Raw genomic sequence first — 24,332 nt, forward strand, 5'->3', positions numbered from 1 at the left:
TCAATGGAATTGTAATAGATAAGCATGATATCGGGGGTGGGAGGGCAGTGGTTGGGGGGAGGGGGGTTGTTACTTTGTGAGGGTGAAAAGGATAACTATTGCATTGTTCTGTACACCTGAAACTAACAATAAAAAAAAATAATAAAAAAAAAGAAATAATGTTCTTATAATTATGGGGTAGGACTTGTTCCTGTCTTCCTTATACATCCAATCATATGGCATAGAGACTACACAATGTGAAGTTATTAAAATAGCACATTAAAATATGCCCTTAAGCATTTGGAACAAAGCTTTTAGAAAAAAATCACACTCATTTTATAATCTCATTAGGAAAATTAGGTATTGGTATTGCTTTTTTTGTTATGCATTTCTTTAGTGAAATGTTTACAGCACATTAAAGGATCTCAAACAACAAGTAAAAGAACTTGCAACATAAAGTCCTCAGCAAAATTAAAGCTTTCTACCAAAGGAGCATCAAGGGGACTAGGGGAATACTCATAGTTATTTCCATCTCTGACATCATGAACACAAATGGATGAGTACGGCTGCTGCCAAGTAGGATCATTTGTCTTTTCCTTGGAGTTGGTGCTCTCTGGAAAGCTGCAGGTGACATTTGTTAATAAACCCTTGGTTCTTCTTCATGGTGTTCACTTTTAGGGTTCGATTAGAGTAGATGGCAGAAGATGGTTTTGTGTCCCCACACCGCTCACGCCCCTTCTTATCGGGGATGTAACTCTGTCCTTCCTGTGATGGGTATTAAGGTGAACTCGTAAAAGTTCCTTGGTCCCAAACCATTCATTTCTTCATTTGATACCTATACTCTGACAGACATGGCCCTTAACCAAGGGGTAAAAAATATGAAAAAGATGTTCTGTGTCCTGGAGGAACACAGCCATGTGGGTGGGAGCAGAGTATACTAACAATTATGCTGCACAAGTGCTATGATAGAGACACACAGATAGACATTAATACAGATATAACTATGTGAGACAATGGAGCAACAACCTCAGCTCAGAAAGGGGGCCAGGGATGAAGAAAATTAAACCACTGTCTCATTTTGCTGTTCTGAGATCCAATTTTCAATTTGGGTGTTGGTGGTGGTGGGTGGTTACCCAAACCAAGAAAAAGACACCAGCAGGGTACCCAAAATTTTCACTCAATTCTAACACTATCTATCCAGAGGTAGCATCAGATTCTAGAGGTTAAGGGTTCACTCTACAAGACTGCCCTTCCTTCAGAGGCCAGTTGTCAGTCAAGGTTGTTACCTGTACTTCTGACTCATAGGCTATAAATCAAAGGTTTCCATGACCTCCTTCTTGGGTTCAATTAATTTGCTGGAATGGCTTACAGAACTCAGAGAAACATTTTACTTACTAGATCACCAGTTTAGCTTAAAAAGGTATAACTTAGGAACAGCCAGATAGGAGAGATGCACAGGGCAAGGTGTAGGGTAGGGGAGCAGGGCTTCCATGCCCTCTCCTGGTGCTCCACTCTGCTCACATCGCCACATGTTTATCAACCTAGAAGCTCTATGAACCCTGTCCTCTTGGATTTTTATGTAGGCTTCATTACATAGTCTTGACTGATTAAATCTTCAGCCTTTGGTGATGAATTCAACCCCCAGCTTTCTCCCCTTCCCAGAGGTCTAGGGATGGGACTGAACGTTCCAAGTCCTCTATTCACATGGTTGGGTTTCCTGGCAACTTCACCATCCTTAGGTGAAGTCCAAAAGTCACCTCATTAACATAACAAGAGACACCTTTATCAGTCTCAACACTTCCAAGGGTTTTGAGAGCTTGTGCAGGAAACAAGAATGAACACCAAATATATCTTTTGTACTGTCAATTATAGTATCACCCTAGCTTAATCAATGACACCAAATTCAAACACAAGTATCATTTGACCCAATTCTTTGGTTAAAAATGGTGTAAAAATGGATATTGGGAAGAATCCAAAGACAAGCTCTCTTTATCAGATCTCAACTCAAATGACACCATCTGGGTAAGATGGGTTGTGTGTCTTGAGGTAGAGCAATAGTCAACCTACATGGCTTAGAGAGTGGACCTCCTGACTACCCAAACTAAGGAAACACTGTCCTCCATACATGTCTCTACCACACTATTATGTTTTGTTTTCTTTGTAGCATTTACAACTATCTGGAGTTATTTATTTATTGTCCATCCCTCCCCACAGGGACCATGTCTGTCTCATACATTGCTGTATTTTCTCAAGCCCAGAACAGTACCTTGTTTCAGAGTGGGTACTTAATAAATATGTGTTGAATGAATGAATGATTATTAACAGTATAAAACCATATAAACTATACTTGAGAACTAATCTTTCTTTTATCTCCAACATCTCTATAAGATGTCTAATCACAGAGGTGCCTCACAGATCTTCTACTCATTCATTTTTCTCATTCATTTCAGTGGAGAAAGACTCAGGGATAAATGGCAGGATACAGAGAGTCCCTGTTTCATTTCAGCTATCTCCCTTTGGAACAGGAACTGGGGGCCAGATCTCCAGAATCCCAGAGCTTTTCAGTATTACTCTGTTACCTCTTGTAAACCTCTCTGTGGGGAAGCAGTTTGGGATTATTGCCTTGAAAATCATTTTCAAAGCCCCTAGAAGAAAAGAAATCAGTGGGAAGCTGCTTCTAGAATTTAGATGAACTGAGCATCACAGTTCTCCTTCCCACTGTATGTGAGGAAAGACATAGACTTTGACACAGATTCCTAGGGCAAAACTGGGATATTCTGCTGTAGCTGTGGCCAGAGGAGGTCTACCCACCTTTAGTTAGGACATGGGCTCTCCATCATGCTGGCTGTGATTATGCACAGTTATATCCATCATTAGAAATTAGGAAGGGGGCTGACTGAGTGGCTCAGTCGGTTAAGATCTCACACAAGAGTGTGAGCTCTGGGGCCAGCCGAGTGGTGCGTTGGTTAAGAGCTGGCCTGGGATGCCAGCTCTGAGTAGCAGGGCCCTGGTTCAGATCCCACATGAGGGCCAGTGACACTGCCCTCTACAGCTAAGATGGTGAACAACAGCTCGACCTGGAGCTGGGCTGCCATGAGTTGCTGGTGACGGCGTAGGCTGCAGCCCCTGCTACAGTGGGCTGTCATAAGCTACCGTGAGTGTCTGGCAGCCAGCGTGAGCTGCCAAAAGCCGCCTTGAGCGGCCATCCAGAGGCCTGCGACCGATCTGCCTCACCTGGGAAGAGCGCAATGATAATACCAACATGGGCCAGTGAAGCAACGTCCTCCACAACTTGACTGAAGAACAAAATGACAGCAACTTGTCTGTTCCCCTTCCCCTGAGTCCCCAGCGCTGTTCCCCTCCCCCAATTCCCCAATAAAATCTTAAAAAAAAAAAAAAGAGTGTGAGCTCTGAGCAACAGGGTCGCCAGTTCAATTCCCGGCCCAAGCTGAGCTGCCGCTGAGCTGCCAACAGGTGGCAGGATGGGTCAGCTAAAAAAAAAATAATTAATTAATTAATTAATAATAAATAAAAAAATAAAAGAAATTAGGACAGGTTGCAGCCTACAGCCATTAATTATACCAGGGGTGACAAAAAAATGTATACATAATTTAAGAGATGGTCAGTATTGCCCAAGCAGTAGTTCGCCGTAATCAGAAGTGTCTGGATGCTGGTGGTAACCACTTTGAGCACCTCTTGTGATTGCAAGAGTCAAACATGACTTGTATTTATCTTTTGTTATCAGTATATAGTATTACAATTTTAAAAGTTTTTTCCTTTCTTAAAATGTGTATACATTTTTTTGGCACCTCAGTATAAATGTGAGTCACTGTCAAGTGGATAAAAAAATGCATGGTCCTGTGAAGCTTTCCCATTTACAGGAAACAGGTAGCACATTGAGGTGATGACCAATATAAGTATATACCACATTTCCCTATGTATAAGACGCACCCAGTTTTTAGACCCCAAAATTTTCGAAAAAGGGTGCGTCTTTTACATGGGGAAATACAGTCAATAAATGGTTATTTATTTTTAACAAAATAATAAGCATTTGAAGATGTTAGTTTCTGAGTTCAATTAGGAATATTTGCCAATGGAACTTTAAAGAAACAGCATTTTTTTTCATGAAAACTCCCAACACAGACATACATACACATGCTCTTCACACAAACATATACCTCGTTATAGACACAAAAGCTCTTAAAAGCCAAAACTCTTGGGGTAGAATTCCTTGGATACTGTGGGGAAAGTGGGTAAGGATGAAGAAAGAGGAACCTACTGACTCCATTTAGGAACTGCTCAGAAATCTTCACCTGCTAGAGGTTTGAATCCTACAGAAGTGGCTTTTTATCAGGTGAGAGATATAAACTGTGAGGCCCTCACTTCCGTTCAACAAATATTTGTCATATGCCTTCGGGCATGAGACTCAGTTCTAGGCCCTGGGAGTACAAAAATGATAAGGCTTAGTCCCTGCTTCAAAGTCATGGTCTAGGGGAGTGAAAGATGTAAGTAAACGAGCAATACAGTCCAGTGTGGTAGGTTCTGAGATCAATAGGGGGTCTGTGGGGATGTGGAGGAGAGGTCCCTGGGCACAGATTGCAAGATGCAATTCAAGCAGGTCACACTTTAGAATTCTTCAAATGAGGTTTCACATTTTGGAGCCTCTGTTTTCTCCTCTTTGAAATAGGGCAAAGAGATTTAGCCCACCAGATTTGTGGGAATTCAGTGATGTAGAAGATACTAAATGAGTAATTTTAGAAAGAAAAGAAGAACTGAGACAGCAGAGCACTCTTCCCAATTGGTGGCGAGCCACTCTGCAGACCTGTGAGTTTAAACATCTTTGTAGAGCTTGCAATAGTTTCAGTGGGGTATTTGTTAGAATAAGCCAAAGAGATTCACCCAGAGAACGACTGAATTGAAAACTAAAAGTCACCTCTCATTCGGAAGTGAATTATTTCTTGGATGTTGCTTCATGAATCTTGGTTACAGAAATTGGGGTGTGCATAGATAATTGGGGATCAGAAAACTACCACCCTGGGGACAATTACAGGCAATTCTGCAACCACCTGGCTTAGATTGAATTCTTGGAAGTAGAACTTCTCTTAGTTTAATAAAGGGTTTCATGTACACCTGTGGTTCTGTTCTTTATCCCTGGTTTTTCCTCCCAGGCTTATGAATAAGGCTCTGGTCGTATTTCTCCCTCTAAGGCTGGCAAGCAGCCTCAGCAGCTCAGATTGGAGGCTGGGAGGCACAGCCTGCGGAAGCTGTAGCTCTCGCCTGCCATCTGCTGGCACTCCCCTGCACCAGCTCAGGGCTGGCTCTGCATGGATTCCTAGGGAATGGAAACCACCAGGAGGGAAAGTGTGAGGCAGAGTGTTTGTTCCTGCTTTCAGTAAAAAGAACAAGATGAGAAGATGGCAAACAGATGTTGGTCAAGAAGGGCTTTTCCATCATGTGGGGTTTGTGTAAAGATATCACCATCTTAAACATCAAAGTCCGTGATTTTTCTATACAAGTTTATTTGGTTTTGGGAAAACACAGCAGTGTATTTTATTTTATTATTTTATTTATCTTTAGATCATTGCCTCACTGGATAATTGAATAAACAGGTGCAATTACTGTGATAAAGTGCAGTAGGAAAGGGGTGTAGGATAGCACAGAGTAGGAACAGGAATCTAAGCAGAACTGGGTTGCAGTGTCAGAGAAAACTCACCCGAGGAGGTGATGTGAGCTGCATATTGAAGACAGTGACTTATTGGAGACAGTGGTGAGAAGGGCACTCCACCTGCAATTTCCTGTGAAATGTTTTCCTCTCCCTTCTCTCTTCCTGCCTCCCTGCCCTTCTCTCAGTTCCCACTGGCATGAGCTTCTGCCCTTCCCTCCAGATGAGTTACAGGGATCACCACTTCTTACTCACAGCCTCACCCACTGCCAGCACTGCCCCTGAGGAGTGGAGAACTCTAGATGCAAAGCAGGAGAAAGTTGTTAAAATATTAGGTCTTAGACAATAAGCAATTGATCAGTCCAGAGCAATCAACCGAGGCAGGGAGACGCAGGAAGAATCCTGGACATCAGAGAGCAGACCTGGACAGAAGGTGGGGGTGGAGGGGCTCCGACCCTAAAAAAAAAGACCACTTTCAATACTGTTTCAGTCCATATGCTGGATATGAACGACCCGTTTCAGGCAGGTACAGCCAAGTGTTCAGCAACTCAGGAGTGACATCGTCTCTTCATCTATCTGAGATTCAGAGTGACCTCATCTAGATACTGAAGTAGCTATAAGCTCAAGGATATCAACTGCAACACTATTTAAAATCTCAAATATGATAGGCAACAGTAGGGAAAATGCTTTAGACAGTGTGGTGCAGCCTCTGGATGAACAAGTAAGTAGCCCATGGAAAATGATAATTCTGGAAACTGTGCAGTGCACGAAAAATACTTGTGGAAAGAAATCAAGATCCAAACCCGTAGGAAAAATATTCAGAAGGAAAAACACTAAACTTCTAATAAAGCTGGTATTTTTTTCCCTGTTGTCTGTTTTATATAATATCCTGATATGACTTTTATAATAATTTTTTTTAATATAAAGAAGCCTAAAGATGAAATGTGTGTCCTGATAAAGGCAGAGGCAAAAGTTACCCTAAATAAATAATGACCCCATTGATGTGTTTGTTTCTGATAGTTCAGACTCCATTTTATCCCTAATTGTATTTCCATTTGTGTGGCATATTCATTTTGCTTGAGCCTGTCCTCAGTCTCCCCTTTGCCCACACCCCGCCTCCCGCCCTGGATCTGTGGGACGTATTGTGATGTCTGCCTGCTAATTTTGCTGTGACTGGGGCTGGTGTCTGGTTGGTGATTCATGTTTGTTCCTAAGTTGTACATCTGTGTTGGTTGCTTTGAAACAGTGCCCCAGAGAATATGAAAGGCCATTTGTCTCACTGAGACTGCTTCTTTGCACTAGGGAATGTTTCCCTGGCTTCTTCCGAATTCCAGCAAGCACTTCTCTGAGTTTAGGCAGGGTAAAGAAGACAGGGAAAAAAAATTTAAAAATTTAAAAAAAAACAGCACAGAGATAGTTTTGGTATTTGGGTCTAGTCCCTGCTTACCTGACAGGACCAAACTTTCCTGATAGTAACGCTGGGGACAGAATGCCTTGTGACGTCCACTTTAAGGGCAATGCCTTGTGGACTTACTTCCTGCCCACTAGAAATGCCTCTGGCAGAAATGAGGGCAGAGTGAGCCCTAGTGGAAACTTTCAGTGGAAAAAGTCGTCAGAGTTTGGTAGGCATGCCCACTTGGCACGTCTTCTAAGCTTTTAGCACAGGTACACACAGCAGTGATATTCATAATATTTAATGACTGGTACCTCTTGGGCACTGACCAATTGAATGGGCACAGGTTTGAGTGCTGCAGCTACAGGACCCCTGCTGTTCCAGACACCAACCCTGTAGCTACTGGACCACCTGGACGTACAGCAGGTTCGGAGGCCCTGAGGCAGTAGCTGGCTGCGGACTGTTGCAAAAGTATTTCACCGTTTTCATATCCGTAAAGGCTTTATGGATACATACAAAATTAATAACAACAGGAGTGCCATGAAGTTTCAAAGCTCATGCCCACTGTTCAGCTTTATGTAGTTCTGTCTTCACCTAAGAACCCACCCTCTTTGTCCTCGAGAAAAGTTCAGAGCCAGCCTCAGGTCATACTCATTCTACAGGATCCGAGTGGCACCAAGGAGCTTTTATCCACAAAGCAACTCCTTATGTTGTTCTACAACTAGTATAGATCTCACCCAAGGAAAGTGTGCAAGTCAGCTTTCATTATGTTTTCACTGGCTATGACGTATTCGGCTGACAGCGTAGCCCTCCCTCTGGGCAGCCTGGCAAACAGTCCGGTGTGTGTGAAAGGTGGCCCACCTGCCTGCTTGCCCTGCAGTCTTTGAAAGGCAGCCCCTTAGCCTGCTGTGGAAATCCATCTGCAGTGGCCTTGAAAGCCCAAACACATATTGGCTTGTGATGGCTCTTCCTTGTCCTTTTACCCAGAGAGCCTCACCTGCTGCATCTTATGGGACACCTGGAGCTTGTGGGTTGGCTACAGCAGCTTCTCAGAATGGTCTCCAGAGAAACACGATACCCTGCATGCTGTCATTTTCTCCTTTCAATGAAAAGGTTTCTTGTTTCAACAAAACCTACGGCTTCAGGGTAATTTGCTGCTTTCGCTGTGTTCATTCAGGTAACAGCCAAGATTGCTCACAATCTGACTGACTACATACAAAGCACAGATTTTGTTTGAGTCCAGAGACTGAAGGAAAATTGCACCCCATCACCCAGCAAGCCTTGCTGGAACTCTGTGATTCGAGAAGACTGAGGTTGTAGAGAAATGAGTTGGAGGTCTTGGGTGTCCTAATTTTCTCTCTACAAATGACAAGCCAATGACCTTGAACAAGGCATTTTAAACCTCTCTAAGCCTCATTTTCCTCAAAAGTACAGTGGGATCTACTTTCACAGGGCTGTTATGAGGGGTAAATGGAATAATCGGTCAGAAAGCAATTTGTAAACTAGAGAAATATAAGCAAAATCCACCCAAAGAGAGCAGGTTGTAAGAACTAGAAAAAAAAAGAATCATGCATGTAGAAATAAATTATGGCAGCTGGATGCGCATGAGGTGTGATCAAAAAATATGGTGAATGTTTAAATTTAAAAACAGTATTACAGTAAAAGACACATTGCCATGAATACTTCTCAAAATACTCTGTCTCACTTCCAACACATTTATCCCACCATTCTTGCCACTTTCTGAAGCAGTTCTGGAAGTCATCTTTCATGAGTATTTTTTGTTGCACTGTCATGGCTGCCTTAATGTCCTGAATCAATTCAAAATATTTTCCTTTCATGATCATTTTGACTGGGGATGAGCCAGAAGTCGCACAGTGCCAGATCCAGGGAATAAGGTGGATGAGGACACACCGTAATGTTTTTATTTGACAGCAGTTGCTGTATACCAGAAGCGATATGTGACATGGAGCCTTGTCATGATAGAGGATGAAATAAAGACACTCACAAAAGAGGACTTCCAGAACTGCTTCAGAAAGTGGGCAAGAATGATGGGATAAGCGTGTACGAAGCGAGGGGGAGTATTTTGAGAGGAATTAATGGCAACGTGCCTTTTACTGTAATAATTTTTGTTTTTTATTTAAACATTCACCATATCTTTTGATCACACCTCATATAAAGGAAGCCCACTATTGTGGCCTGAGTTGGAGGAGCATCCCCAGCTCCATACCTTCTCCAGCACCTCCCTGCAGAGCTTTAGTTGGGGAGCAGTGAGTGGTCTGGAGAAATGCTAGGCAAGAGCGTTACTGTCAATTTGAGGCTGAGGGAGTTGTGCACGCAGGGAAAATGAACAGAGGATGCTGGAGAGAGTGGGCACGACGCAGGGCCTAGGGGAATACCAGGATGGGGAGAGAGGAAACAAGAGACAGAATCTTTACTGCTCCCGCCTGTGTGTTCATTGATCAGAGCTTGGTCAAGTAATTCTGGGCTTGAGGGTAGTTTCCCCAGGAGAGGGAAACTGCTCAGAAATCTGCCTGGCACCCCTCTGTGGGGACCAGTAGCTGTATCCTCCTCCAGAGAGAAAACTGTGCAGCCCTGGAGGGTAATTTGGCATTATCAGATTAATGAAGTCATTCTCTGTGCTGAAACGTGCATATGGATGTTAAATCTCAGGTTGGGCCTCGCATCTATTCAGCCAGTGGATGTTTTCAGGAAAGCAGTTTGTTCCTGAAACATCCAGAAACATGCATATTGTGTCTTTAATGAGACTGTGGTCATTTATTTATGGCAGGAAGAAATCTCCCAGCTAGAAAAACTCATTCCAATGATAGTTCAGTGTCTGACACGTAGAGCTGTGTTAGTTACATCTCTGGTGTTGCTTATTATCAAATTATTTTATGGTTGGCTCTTACTCTGAATTTGTCAAAGTTGCTTATGCACTGAAAGGCTATGGGGCTTTGTTCTGGGGTTCAAATCCTGGCTCCACTCTTCACTAATGACTGAACTTCAGTGGGACTGTTTCCTTTACACGAAATGGGAAGAATAAGGACTGCATCTCAGAGCTGTTTGGGAGATTAAAATTTTCCATAAAGTGTGAAGTTTTATGTAAAGTGCCTGGCACACATTGGTTCTCACAGTATGTATGTCAGATACCCTCCTCCATGGTTCTCACGTGACCTGAGTTTTCTGCTTTCTTTTTAAGCTTTGATGTGGAAAATGGCCCTTCCCCAGGCCGGAGCCCACTGGACCCCCAGGCCAGCTCTTCCTCTGGGCTGGTGCTTCACGCCACCTTTCCAGGGCACAGCCAGCGCCGAGAGTCCTTTCTCTACAGATCAGACAGCGACTATGACTTGTCACCCAAGGCGATGTCAAGAAATTCTTCACTTCCAAGCGAGCAGTGAGTACAAGCTCTGTCTGGCTTCCAGTCTCACACTTACCTCATCTTTAACCCTGTCACAGCAGCAGCAGCCACAACTGTTCCCCTTTAGCCTGCGGGAAAGGAGGAAGGAGAAAAATGAACATGAACAGGGGTGACAATGATGACCATCTTAAGGACATTCATGCTCTATAGCTAGCATCTCCAAAGGTATTAAAAAACCTCAGGCACAGTGTTCAGTTTACATCTGGTATTAATACTTTTTTAAAAAAAAATTTTCATTGGGCTTCATTTCCTGTACTGCTGAATCGCTTATGGGATGAGAACCCGAACACTTTTTGCAAACCACGCTGAATTTTCTGCAGCACGTGCAGATTGCATGAGGCTACAGTAGAGATGAAAAATGGTGGTTGGTGACATACATCCTCTCTCAGTGGCCTTTGCTTGGTGACATTCTGTAGTCTGTCATTCAGCCTCATTCTGTGTCTTTTCTCTGGAACCTTAGTTAACACAATGCCTACTTGTTAGCAGGCTCCTTGGTGAGACATAACATGCTCCACCGCCTTGTTAAGCACAGCTGATGTTTCTGTTTTGCTGCTATTAATTGTAGATCTCTAATTTTTATTTAAAGAACAATGAAGGGGTTGTGTTCCTTGTTTATTAAATTTTTGAAACCAAATAAAATTGGATGCTGAAATGCATGCCTTAAAAGGTTTCTGGGCACACATACAATTGTTTTTTAAAATCGTATGTTATAAAAATATCAGTAACTCTCATAAGGCTCCAGCCTGGAAAATTCCACTGGGCTCTCTCGTCTGCTATTGGAAAGGAAGCTAAAAAGGGTCACCCTATTGTGAAAGGGGTGGGGGGGCATTTTAAAGCTACCAGTAAGAAAATATTTTCCAGGATATTTCTGCCAGCCAGTTTTAATACACGTACCCCTGACCTAAAATATCTCTCAATCATTGTGTGGGACAAAATCCATTTATTCACTCATTTCGTAAATATTTACTGATTCTCTTCTATGTGACAGTCAGTGTACCAGTCCCTGGGGATACAAGATTAGCAAAAGAGTGGAAAAATCACAGATGAGTTTAAAACAGATATTCTCAAGAAGGTTACGTGCTCTTGGAGAGGTTACAGTTAAATAAGAAAAATAAGAGGAATGCCCTCATAACTATTACTTGTGGAAGGAAACATTTAATGAGTGCTTACCAAGGGGCCAGCTGCATTTACAGATGTTATCTTTTTTAATCTTCACAACAATCCTGTCAGGTAGGTACAGTTATTATCTCCATTGTAGAGATGATGAAGCTAAGAATCTGTGAGACTGAGAAACCTACCCCTACCCCATGGCCATATGCAATGCTATATTCCAATATGCAGCTATGGCTGACCATATTCAAAACCATTGGACTCTATCTGCCTATGTTCTTCAAATTGCAAAGCAGAAATATCCTGCCAGGTAGAAGCCAGATGAGTGCACAGTTGAGGTACCTGACACTGGAGGAGAGGTGACCACTTTGCTGTGGATCATATAGAACCAAGGAGGTTTCTGACCAAGGTTTGGATGGGGGCTTTGACAGTGAATATACCTGGAGTTCTTTCTTCCACGAAGAGAAACACCTTTGTGGACTTCATATGGGGAAAGCACAGAAGATGTCATGAGATAAAAGTAATTAGAGCTTCATTCACGTAATGTCTCATAGATGAAAGACTAGCTTTGGAAGGCAGCTAACAGCTTTCCAAACTCATGCCAAAAAGCATGATGGGACTCAGGGTCATTCCAGAGGCTTCCCAGAAAGTTTGAACCAAATTTCAGATTATACCCTAGTGATTCTGTACTTAGAATCAAAAGGTTATAGAAGACAAGTCCATCAATTAGGGAGACCACTCCATGGACGGTGTAGATGCCTGACCACTGCACTGTACACCTGAAGCTGAATAATGTTGAATGTCAACTATATATATATTGGGTTGTCGGAAAAGTCATGATGTATTTTGTCTATGTTTTTCAAAGGTCATTTATTTATATAAAGAACAAAGATCAATCAATGGCATATTGCCCATTTTGTTCAATAACCTTTTGCCATCTTTCAGTGAGCTTCATAATTCCTCGTTCATAGAAGGACCTGTCTTTATTTGCAAAAAACTGAACAAGGTGCTGATTTACAGCCTCATCTGAATTGAACATTATACCACGCAAGGAGTTTTCAAGAGAGCGAGACAAGTGGAAGTCAGACGGCACAAGGTCAGGCGAGTATGGTGGGTGTGGCAACACATCCCATCCAAGCTCCAATAATTTTTGACGGGTGATCAAACTTGTGTGTGGTCTCATGTTGTCATGATGGAACACAACTTCTTTACAATTAATGAGCTCTGGACATTTCTGGATGATGGATTCATTCAAACTGTCCAATTGCTGACAGTACACATTCGAATTGATTGTTTGGTTCCTGGTCGGAGCTTGAAAAACACAACACCTTTAAAATCCCACCACACTGAGAGCATAACCTTCCTCTGATGAATGTCTGCTTTCAATGTCGTTTGAGGCGAATCATCACGTCAGGACCAAGACTGTTTGCACACCACATTGTTGTAAACAATCCACTTCTCATTGCCAGTTATCAGTCGCTTCAAAAAAGGATCATTTTCCTCACGTTTAATGAACATACTACAGATGTTTATACGCGCCATCAAATGAACTTCTTTGAGTTCATGCGGAACCCAAATATCGAGCTTGCTTTTGTATCCCAGCTTCTTCAGTGGTCATGAACACTTGAATGATGGATGTTCAATGTTTCTGCAATCTCTCGTGTCATGTAACGTGGGTTTGACTCAATCAATGCCTTTATTTTGTCTTCATCAACCTTGGTGGGCCTCCCTGACTGAGGAGCGTCGTTGAGATCAAAATCACCAGCACGGAATTTCGTGAACCAACGTTGGCACTGACGTTCTTGTAGAGCATTGTCACCATAAACTTTACACAACTTTTCACAAGCTTGACGCGCATTCTTCCCTTTATGGAAGTAAAACAGTAAAATATGGCAAAAATGCATAGTTTTGTCTTCCTTCTTCAACTTGTTGTAAAATCTCTAAAGCTCAACCAAATCACTCAATTTTTTTTTAGAATGAAGCTAGAACTGTCAGCTGTTAAATGACATAGGAATAACATACATGTGAATGACTCTAGTACTTCCAAAAATGAACTAGTGCCATCTGTTGCAAACATGCGTCATGACTTTTCTGACAACCCAATATAATTTAATATGTATATGTAGTCACAGGATATGGAGTACAGCATAGGGAATAGAGTCAATGGAATTGTAACAGTTATAAACAATGTCAGAGTGGTAGTAGATTGGGGGAGAGGGTTTATCACTTTTTGAGGGGTGTAAATGTCTAACTGTTACATTGTTTTGTACACCAGAAACTAATAAAAAACAAGTGAAAGGTGTTAGGGGACACACACACACACACACACACACACACACACACACACACAAAGGTTATAGAAATTTTGAACTTGAATAGACTTGAATGGTCACAGTCCAGCTCAGCCTATAACTGTAGAAACAGAAATCTAGTTCTGAATGAGTCTGTAGCCATGGCCCTGAATACTAATGGTTTACCCTCTTTTCAATTATACTGACCAGCAAAAATTTCCCCTAAATTTAGAACCACAATAGTGTTGCCAACTTTAAATTTAGGCAAGTAAAGATTGTACATGTAAGTTATCTAGTATCATTCTCAATCTTTTAATGAAAATGACTTTTTAAAATAAAAAAAGTAGGAAGGCACACATTCATAACAAACAACAACCCTTCTCAAGTAAAACAGTTGGCAACATCATGTCACCCTATCAAAGATACTAGTAACAGGATACATTCAAATCTTTAAGTGAGTACAAATAGCACAGAATTTGGTTTTACAAATATTTCAACATTATATTAGTATAGTAATAGTATAATAATAGTAAAACTTTTATATATTTGTCAGTTTAGGGATTTATATTCCTAAACACAACAAGAAGTGGAATTTGAATAATATCCAGATTCTTCTGGTATTTCATTTTATCAGGATCATGTTGGAACATCCAGTATCGCACAGGTATCTGGTGCTAAACTGGAAGTAATGCTCTCAAAGCTGTTTCACCTGATTATTCGTCTTCAGGGTGAATTGAAATAAATAGAGGAACAGCAGCATCCAAACCTCTCACTGCTTCTCCTACCTTCTATACATAACGTCGAGAAAAAAGAGGGCGATGCTAGGTGTGACATCTTGACACAAAGGCCATTGCATCAGGGCTGCGGGATGTCCCCTGCTCAGGAGCCCCTCATTTCCAGCACACAGCAGTCGTGAATTTATGTAAGAGGTGGACAACTTGACATAATTTCTTTGCATTAAATCCTAATAGCAGAGACAACACTAGCTTTTTTTTTTTTTTTTTTTTTTTTTTTTTTTTTTTTTTTTTTTTTTAGCTGAGCCATCCTGCCACCTGTTGGCAGCTCAGCGGCAGCTCAGCTCGGGCTGGGAATCAAACCGCTGTTGCTCAGAACTCAAACCCTTGAGCGAGCTCTTAACCAACAGCCACCCGGCTGGCCCAACACTAGCTTTTTAAAATTTCTCATCTGAACTTTCAGAAGAGTAAGAGGGAACATAGAGAGAGTGAGTGAAAAGATATTAAGAGTAAAAATGTGACTGGAAAATTAAAAGTGGCTTTAACTTTTACCAGTAGAAGAGAGATTGAAATAAGGCTTTCTAGTAAAGAACACAAGATCACTGTTGGCTCCCAACGGGAAATTTCACATGCTTTCCTAGATGTGGCAATAATGTGTTGGTTTCTGTTCAGTTCCTGTGTTGTAGTCATCTCTAATGCAATGCCTTTGTATCTGGTACAAATTTCCCAGTGGGAACAGAAAGTACTGGAAACTGGTGAGGCCACTTATATTGCCCAAAACTGTGGTGGGAACCACCCCGGACAGAATGGAGTTTTGATTATCCACCTGCAAAGCCACAGGGAAGGAAGATCCGTGCCTCTTTCTTTTGGTCATCCCATTTGCAAAGCCTTATGTAGACAAGGAACTCTTTAAAGCTGCCATTTGTGTGAGGACTAAGACGTCTCTAGAGAGTAGTCAAGGAAAATGAGACCTAACAACCAAGAAGAAAAGCAGAACTAACAGTCCACTTAAATTTAAGACCTGTTGATTGATGAAGGACTGAAAATCATAATGTAGTATCTAAGACTTGAGTTAAACTTAACTGCTCTCACACTTACTAGCACCACGGCTTTACTGAATCTCTTTTTTAATGTCTAAATATCTGTAAATGAAAACACATTGGTTGAGCATTTCCTATGGGCTACGTACTATTTAAAGTACTTTGCACATTTTAACTCATTTAATTCCCATAACCCCAATGTGGTTGGTAGTGTAATTTTCTTGTCTTAAAGATGAGGACATTGGAGCCCAGAGCGATTAAGTAACTTGCCCAATAAATGGGGGACCAAGGCTTAAATCCAGGGAGTCTAAGTGATTAGCCCATGTGGATATCCAGTACATAAATAAACACTAAATGAGGCTGAAAAATATAAATAATGGTATTCATTTCTGTTCTGCCTACCTTTCCAGCCTTTAGGAGGATCACATTCATTCTTTTTAAAGCAACCACTTACATTTAGGCACTTAGTTAACACATAGGACATCTCCCATGTCTTCAAGGGAGCTAAAACAATAGGTAGTCAATAGACATTTTTAATACCTTCAGGTAAGGGCAGCCGTAGAAAGGTATGCACAGGACCTTGAGAGGCCTGGCAGGCGGGGCAGGCTCAAAGGAGCCCACTTGGAGGAGTTACAGCTAAGCTAGAGGCATTAGCCAAGCAGAAGGATGTGCAGAAGAAAGGACCACATGCTAACTCACTCTCTAGTTGCCAGGAACTCTCTAGTTGTCAGGGAACCACAGCTCAGTATGGCTGAGACAGCGAATGGGAGGGGATGAGGAAGTGGTGGAAGACCAGGCTGAGAAGTAAGCAGGGACCTCATCACAAAGGGCCTGTGCTCAGGAGTTGGCCTCTCTGCTGCAGGCAAGCAGTTGAAAGCTACTCAAACCTTTTAAGCAGGAGAATACATCATCAGAGAAATGTTTTTGCAAGATAGCTCTGATTTTGGTATGAAGAATGGTTTGGAGGGTGGACAGGCCTAAGGACTAGAGTCCAAGAACCAAATGAGAGGATGCTTTGGTAACCCACATAATAGAGGATTGGGACCTACCTTAGAGCAGACCTAGTGTCAGGTTAATAAATGTTTGCAAGTTAGGATCAACAGGGGTTGGTGGTTGATTGTAGGATGAGGGACAGAGAAGTTTCAGGCTTGACCAATAAAATAGATGGTTGCACCATTCCCTAGAGTCAAGGACATTCTCTTATTATATGAGATACTGTGTATGAAAGTGCTTTATAAACTTTACAGAGCAATATAAATAGTTCCCTTGATTGCAATGGGGGCAGACATGACTATCCTAAAGAAGTTCTCAACAACTGGGGAGATAGGCCTGCAATTCTTTAATTATAATAACGATAATGCATCCTATCAATAAGAATAACCACAAATAACTAAAATCCTTTTTAGGCGCCGAGCACTGTTGTAAGAGTTGTACATTGTATAATAGCTCACTTCTCACAACACCCCACTTTGCAGACGAAGCACGTGAGCCACAGAGAAGGGAGCCTGATGTCTCATAGTGAACAATAGCGCCACCAGGAAACAAACCCGTGCCGTCTGGCTCAAAATCTGTGCTCTGAACTACGGCAGTATATGTCTGTAAGACAGACTAAAATCAGTGTTACCAGAAATATGCATGTAAAATTGCTGTGTGTGTAGGTATGAAGCAGAGAAGGATGAAATAAATAAAATCCAAAATGCAGTTGGAAGTAGCATTTCTAGAAAACTATTTCATTGTTTAGAGTAGGCCTACACTCCATTCTAAGACCCACTCTATTCTCATCTCCAATTACTCTACTAAAATGTAGTGTGCTGGTTTTGTCACTAGATGGTGCTTGTGACATGGTTCTGAAATCTGGCCTCTTTCTTGAGAGGCATTGCCCACTAGAGTGGTTTGAGTCCATCACTTTTTCATAACCAGTCAAGTTTTTTGTTATTTCCATGCCATTTTATTCTTTATTAATACATAAAATTAGGATTAAAATTTTTAGAATAGTTTCATAATCTGGCTGTACTCAAATAGGAGTTGTTGTTTTTTGTTTTGTTTTTCCCTGTACTTATAAATTATCTATGAATTACCTCTAGCAGCTATTGACACCCAGCATTAGCTTTTGCAGCTCAACTCCTTTAAGGGAGCCAATGCTGGGGATCTGCAAGTCCATCTCTTGCTTCTGAAATGTTCTGCTCTACTGAACTTCCAAAGTTCCGTAATGATAAAGTCATGTTGACATGGTGCTCTCTTAATGTTTGTTCGTCTCCCTTTAATCATTAGTTTGTACAATTTTAGTAACTCCCTATTATGCAACAATATATCAACTTTTAGTACGATATACGTATGAGATTTGCTTGTATGATTTAGCATTTGTTGAGTATTTAGACTCCAAAAAGCCAGGAGCCATAGATAATCTACTTAATTCTAACTCCATTACGTTATACCCAGTTCACCCTGATGTCTTACGAACAGTGTGAACTTCACAGCAGAAATCTGAACAAATAGCTACATATTCCATCCATCTAAAGTTCATCTCAAGAAAATAGATTGGGAAGGGGCACTTCTCGACACAGTTCACCACTCCGCATTTATCACAAATGCTCCTCTTTTTAACTCTTCAGTCTGTCTCTCCTTTGGGCTACTCTCCTAGAATTCTGAGGTTCTCCTTTGTCTGTCTGTCTGTCTGTCTGTCTCTCCATATATATGTGCATATATATATATATATATATATATATATATATATACATACACACACACATATGCATATATGCATAGATTTTATATATATAAGCATATATATGTGTGTGTATATATATATATATATGCATAGATTTCATAGATTTTAGAAGCATAGAAGCATATATATATCCCACCACTTCAGGAAGCCACCCTCTACCATTATTTTAACAATCCCCACTATTGCAGGTAACTCCTAAACCTGTAGCTCTCATCCCCATAGTTCAGCCTTTCCACTTGATGTCTGTACCAGGTTATCAACAAGTATCTTAAAACTCAACATGTGGGGAAGTGATACAGCCCCTCCCCCAACAACTCCTCACCTTCTTCTTTCTTCTACTCATGTCTTCACTATTTTCCCAGGTACCCATTTTTTAAAACTGAAAATACTACTTCTTTATGACCACTTATCCAATGAAATGGCCAGTCCCTGGCAAGACATTTAGGGTACCTTAAATTGTCTTTTCTCAGTTCTTCCTCTACCTTACCTATTTCTTCTCATCTGAATGATTGCAATAGTCCCCTATTTTCCCAGTTCTTCCTCTCTAATTTGTCCCTTTGTGTCCATAGTATTTTACTTTCTAAAACACTTCTCTGTTTGCCTAGTGTAAAACATTATATTAAATAAGATTAAAAACCTGAACTGGCTCATTTCTTCCTACTGAGTTAAGCGCCCACTCCACAACCATTGTTGACACTGTCTATCATATGGGCATGGGGAAACATCTAGTCTTATCTTCCACAAATGTCTATAGTTAATGTGCTCAGATCCACCCAAACAGGCACCAGGCATCTCAGTGGGTGAATGTGTTCAGTGGGTTCCCATCTCAAAGCCTTTGTTCTGGCAATTTCTCTCGTTGGTAGCATCTACCATGCATGCCATTTAAAACCTGCCCTTAAAAATTCATCTCACATACCACCCGATTCAATCAAGCCTTTCCTACTTCCTCTGATCGGTGATTATCGCCTCTCCTCTGCACCCCCATTAGGTATCCATTGTTTGTGTCTTGTTCTATATTTATACTATTTGTTGCAGTGTTTTCAATATTTTTCTGTCTTCCCTGCTATGTTTTAATTTTGGGGAACGGGGATTATGGATTCTGTATAATTCAATCTGTCTACTATGCAGAATCATGATAAAATAGGAAACATAGTGGTTAGAAGCATAGATTTTGGGAATCAAACAACCTTAGTTCCTCCACTTGTTAGTAATGTGCTAGTTAAGCAGTTGCTTGGCTACTCTGAGCTTTGATATTATCTATAAAATGGGAATAGTAAGCGTACCTGCTTCAAGTCTTGTTATAAGAATGAAAAGTGATAATGCATATAAAGTGCTTAGCACAGGGCCTGACGTACAGTAATCATGTAAAACATGCTTATGCTTGTCAGGATGCTTTTTATAAGTCACTGTGCAAAATGGATGCACACGAAGTTTAGCAGATTGAATTGAAGGGGGACTTCTAGCTAAAGACAAAAGTAGGAAGGAAAACATTATATTAAATAAGATCCCAAAGTGAAAGCCTGTGTTAGAGAAGAGACCCACCCACATGGACATAAGTGTTCAACTCTGGGTCCCCAGGCCTCACACAGTGCTTGGTACGGGGCAGATGCTTAATAATTATCGGTTGCATTCACATAATTAATTAGTAAAGCGCCATATTTGTATGGTGATCATGAGGACAAAGGTGATAGATCAGACAGTAAAGGAAGCTCATTGTCAACCGACTTCTGTAAGATTGTTAGGACTCACACTGTGATAGCAAATTGGCCTGATTTTGTGTTTGCAGCTCAGGCCAGTGTGTGTTCTAATGACTTTAATGGAGAGTTTGCTGCATGTGGGCTTAAGTCGATTTATCATCGAAGCATGTGCCAGAGAGAGAGAGAGAGAGAAAGAGCATTTCTGAAAACACAATTTTGACTGTTTCTAAGTAAAGATTTACATAACGTTAGGTACAGCTTAATCAGATCTTTGGGACAAAATGAGCAACAATGATACAGTAATAGTAGATTCAGTCCGCACACTCCCATTAAAAGCTTTTCCCTGGGTACTTTAAGAAAAAAGTGCTATTAAAAACAAAAAGTAATGGGATTCCCAGACAGAAATCTGTGTTTAAATGGCATTAAGGCTGTGGTTCAAATCAACAAAAGCCAGGAAATCCAAAGTTAACCTTTATCCAGACTGTTATACCATTTTTTCCAGCTGTGTGTGTGCCTGTGAGCAGCCCTCCCTTTGAATTTCCTGGCTCTGGCAACCCAAATCCACAAGTTGCTTTGAATTACAGTCCTCTGGGTCTACTATTTAATAGGAATATACCCTGAGGATATATGCTTACTTGCTAATGCTTTTATGTGTAGTCACTGTAAATCTAAGTGCCATGAACCTAATAGTTTTTTTTTTCTCTCTTTCAAGTTCCTGAGATCCCATTTATGCTTAAATCAGTCCTGCTTTATGTGTAGGTAGAAGGATTTGTATAACATTTGCATTGCTAACACTGATAAAGATTACTATTACAGCTTACATGTCACATTTATAATTCGAATGCATTTTTAAATGTTTCTTTTCTCTCTTTTCACCAGACATGGCGATGACTTGATTGTAACGCCTTTTGCCCAGGTATGTATGTATCATGCTAGCCCTCGCTCACTCTCACTGTCCCGGGGTATACTTTTGAAAGTGTGGCTTCTGAATCTGCCCGTTCATCTCCTTCCATTCCTAACCGTCTGAAACATTTTCCTTACAGGTTCTTGCCAGCTTGAGAAGTGTGAGAAACAACTTCACTATATTGACAAACCTGCATGGAACATCCAACAAGTAAGCATGGACTTTTTGTGGAATTATGAATCCCTTCCATAAGGCAAAACCACTGAACAGCAATTTAAGAAAAAACAAAACCAGAACAAAACGAAAAAAAATGTTGCATGGAAATTTGCCATTCAAGCTAAGTTAGGATACACAATGCAATTTGAAACTATGATGGAATACCACAGTATTTTAGAATTAGTAGTAAGGTGTTAGAAATTAGTCTGGATCTTATTCATCTTTGTACCCTTAACACTTCGCAGACAGTAGGAATTCAACAAATGAAAGAATGAGATGAGGATTTTGTTGACTTTTGTTATTTATCTCTTTGGAAAGTATGAATACTTATCAATAATAGCCATACATTCTATTAAAATTCTTTTGGAATAGCTATGAATGAATTCAGAGATTCAAACTTAAGATGAAAAGTACCAAAATGTTCAAGTCCAAGTTGCCTATTTTATGATAAGATATAAACAGATTCATGCAATTTGGTGAATAAGTATGGGATTATCTCCTCCTCTTCTCCCAACTAACTACCTAACACTGGCATTTCAATGAACATTTCTGAACCTGTGGTCTCCTCAAGTGTAAAATGAAGGGTTTGAACTTGACATTCCTGAAGTAACTTTCTCCTTAGAAATCATTTCACTCTATGAGTCTAAGTGTTATGCAGTTCACTATCCAACATTTTAAAAGATCGTCACAGGGCTCAGAAGGTCGTAGAATCTATGATCTTGGGATGGTAGGGCTGAAGGAGACCTTTGAAACCATTGATTCAACCTTTGTTTTACAAGAGGAGAAATACAGGCCCTCTAGCAACTTGCTAACAACTACTCCATAGGTTACAGATACACCAGGGCCAAATCCTAAATGTCCTAAGTTTTCCAGCCAGTATTGTCTACACAACACCCTGTCTCTCTAGTCTTAGCAAAATTATTCACTGACCCCCTATTTTATTTTTATCCAAATTTTCAAAAGGTGGGATTGTTAAAAATGGAAGTAAACCCTGCTTTGAAAGCTTACTTTTCCTTTCCCTGTTCTATAACTTGTTGCTGAGTGTCCTATGAGAGCTCTGCAAACCCCAATGGAGTCTCTCCCATCATTGGTCTCGCCTCTAAACTATTGCCCAAACTGCCCCCAGAGTGATTTTACCACATGCTGTTTGACCTTGTCACTCTCCGCCTTGAAGCGTTTCAGTGGTTCACTCTTATCATTAAGATAAAGTTTAAATGTGAACTCTTGGCACCCAAGACACCTCATGATCCAACTCAAGTTTGTTTGATTGATAGTTGAGTTTGTATTTGATGCAATATACGCAAACGCTAGAGGCTCGCCCAGCCTCTTTTGCAGTAGTCCTCCCTGCTTATTCATTTATTAAATAATTTACCCAACAAGTGTTAATTTAATACACACTATTCATCCATTCATATATGTACATATTAAACAAATATTTATTGTGCACCCGCTTTGTACCAGGCACTGGTGATATGACGGTGACCAGAACAGACAACTTCTCTGCCCTTTCAGGGCTCACATTTTATAATAATAGGAAGTACCAAGACCTTCGGTGTTGGACAGTCAGAGCAGGTCTCTGGCCACATGAGAGCCCATTCAAACAACTGTGGTCTGGTTGTTCTCTGCATGTTCCATTCTCCATCTTGATCATGGATTTACTGTTCTCTTTTCCTAAAATGTCTCTCTCCACCTGTCAGCTGTTGCCTGATGGAATCCTGCCTGTCTTTCATTACTCATCTCTAGAATCACCTTCAGCAGGGTGCTTTCCCTGACCCCACCAAGCCTGGCTGAGCACCCCTCAGTGGCCCTGAACACCCTGCAAACCTTATCACACCATTTATGGATCTCTGTCCCCACTTTGACAATGGGCCCCTTGAGGCCTCTTGAGAATTACATTTGCTTTCCCTTGAATTTCTTCCAAGAATTAGAAGAATCCCTGATACCTAGTGAGTGCTCCATAAATATTTATCATACATATAAATTTCTCAATAAGTAATTATTGAAGAAAGACCACCAATTATTTAGAAAATTATTGTTTTTGGAGTGATCCTTTCCCTTTCCCTACCTTTTTTTCTTTACAGAGCATGGCCAACTAGGACCATACTTACTGGTTTCATGACTCAATTCTACCACTTGAAAATTATATGACTTGGGCAAATTAATTAACCTCTCTAGATCTCAGTTTCCCATTCAGTAAAGTTGTTCTGAGGATTAAATATCTTAATAGTTGTAAAGCATTTATAACAACATCTAGCACATAGTAGATGCTCAATAAATGTGAGCTATTACAATTCACAGTTACATTTCTCTCACTGATTCCGGGAACAATGTAACGCTTTGGGGATTTCACATCCATTGTCTCAGTTTCAATCACCATAAATGATCTTCATGACAGATATTGTTTCCCCCACTCTGTGGATAAGGAGACAAAGCTTAGGGAGATTAAATGACTTGTATAAGAACGTACCATTTCTGGGGAATAGCAGTCATACTTGAAGCTTGGTACCCTGACTCTCATTGTAGTACTGTTTCCATTCACTACTCTTGTTAACTCTTCTGGACTACGGGAAGACATTTGTGAAGGCTGAGGAACAGAGAGTCATTTAGAAAGAATTTATGGAATAGATGAAGGTCAGAGAGCCTGATGGCAGAGACATGAGCTATGAGAGTGTTTTCAGGTATTAAAATATGAGGAGGGAAGGCCTGTACCAAGATGATGAAGGTTGGAATGGGGAAGGAAGGGATTTTAATAAGAACAATTTTTCAAAGGCTTCTTAGCAAAGCAGGACTCAAGATCACTACGTGAAATAGCTCCAGGGCAAAGAGTTGTGGGGGAGGGAGAGTTGGAGGCATGTTTCAGTTACTGGTTTGTTACCATGAGTCTGGATGTTCTTCCTCTGTTAGTAGAATTGGGGGCATAAAGCCTAGTTCTGCTGATTAATAGGCTATGTCGACTGAAGCCACTTGCTTGCAAATCAGGTCTTTCCAGAGCCTTAAGTGTTTTAATCCACATAAACCTTTTGGAACTGAGTATCCTCAGACCATAATTGCCATATTCAGAGCTGACCCAGAGCCCATTCTCACACTCTGGCTGAGGACCACCCCCCAAATTAAGGCCCTTTGTGTCATCTTTGGTCCAGACCAAACCGCACTCACCAAA

At 41.0% G+C, this 24,332-nt stretch overlaps 1 protein-coding gene across 4 annotated transcripts in view; it reads left to right on the forward strand.

The window, feature by feature from the left end:
- PDE4B (phosphodiesterase 4B) overlaps positions 1 to 24,332 on the forward strand; it is a 524,178-nt gene that overhangs the window by 371,326 nt on the left and 128,520 nt on the right. For all 4 annotated transcript variants that reach the window (XM_019646767.1, XM_019646766.1, XM_019646768.1 and 1 more), the window contains 3 exons: positions 10,234 to 10,428; positions 20,932 to 20,968; positions 21,096 to 21,166. In XM_019646767.1, the coding sequence (XP_019502312.1) occupies positions 10,234 to 10,428; positions 20,932 to 20,968; positions 21,096 to 21,166 (303 nt within the window). The remainder of the gene's footprint in view (positions 1 to 10,233; positions 10,429 to 20,931; positions 20,969 to 21,095; positions 21,167 to 24,332) is intronic.

Source organism: Hipposideros armiger, unplaced genomic scaffold (genome assembly GCF_001890085.2).
Source record: "Hipposideros armiger isolate ML-2016 unplaced genomic scaffold, ASM189008v1 scaffold_106, whole genome shotgun sequence".
Classification (NCBI taxonomy): domain Eukaryota; kingdom Metazoa; phylum Chordata; class Mammalia; order Chiroptera; family Hipposideridae; genus Hipposideros; species Hipposideros armiger.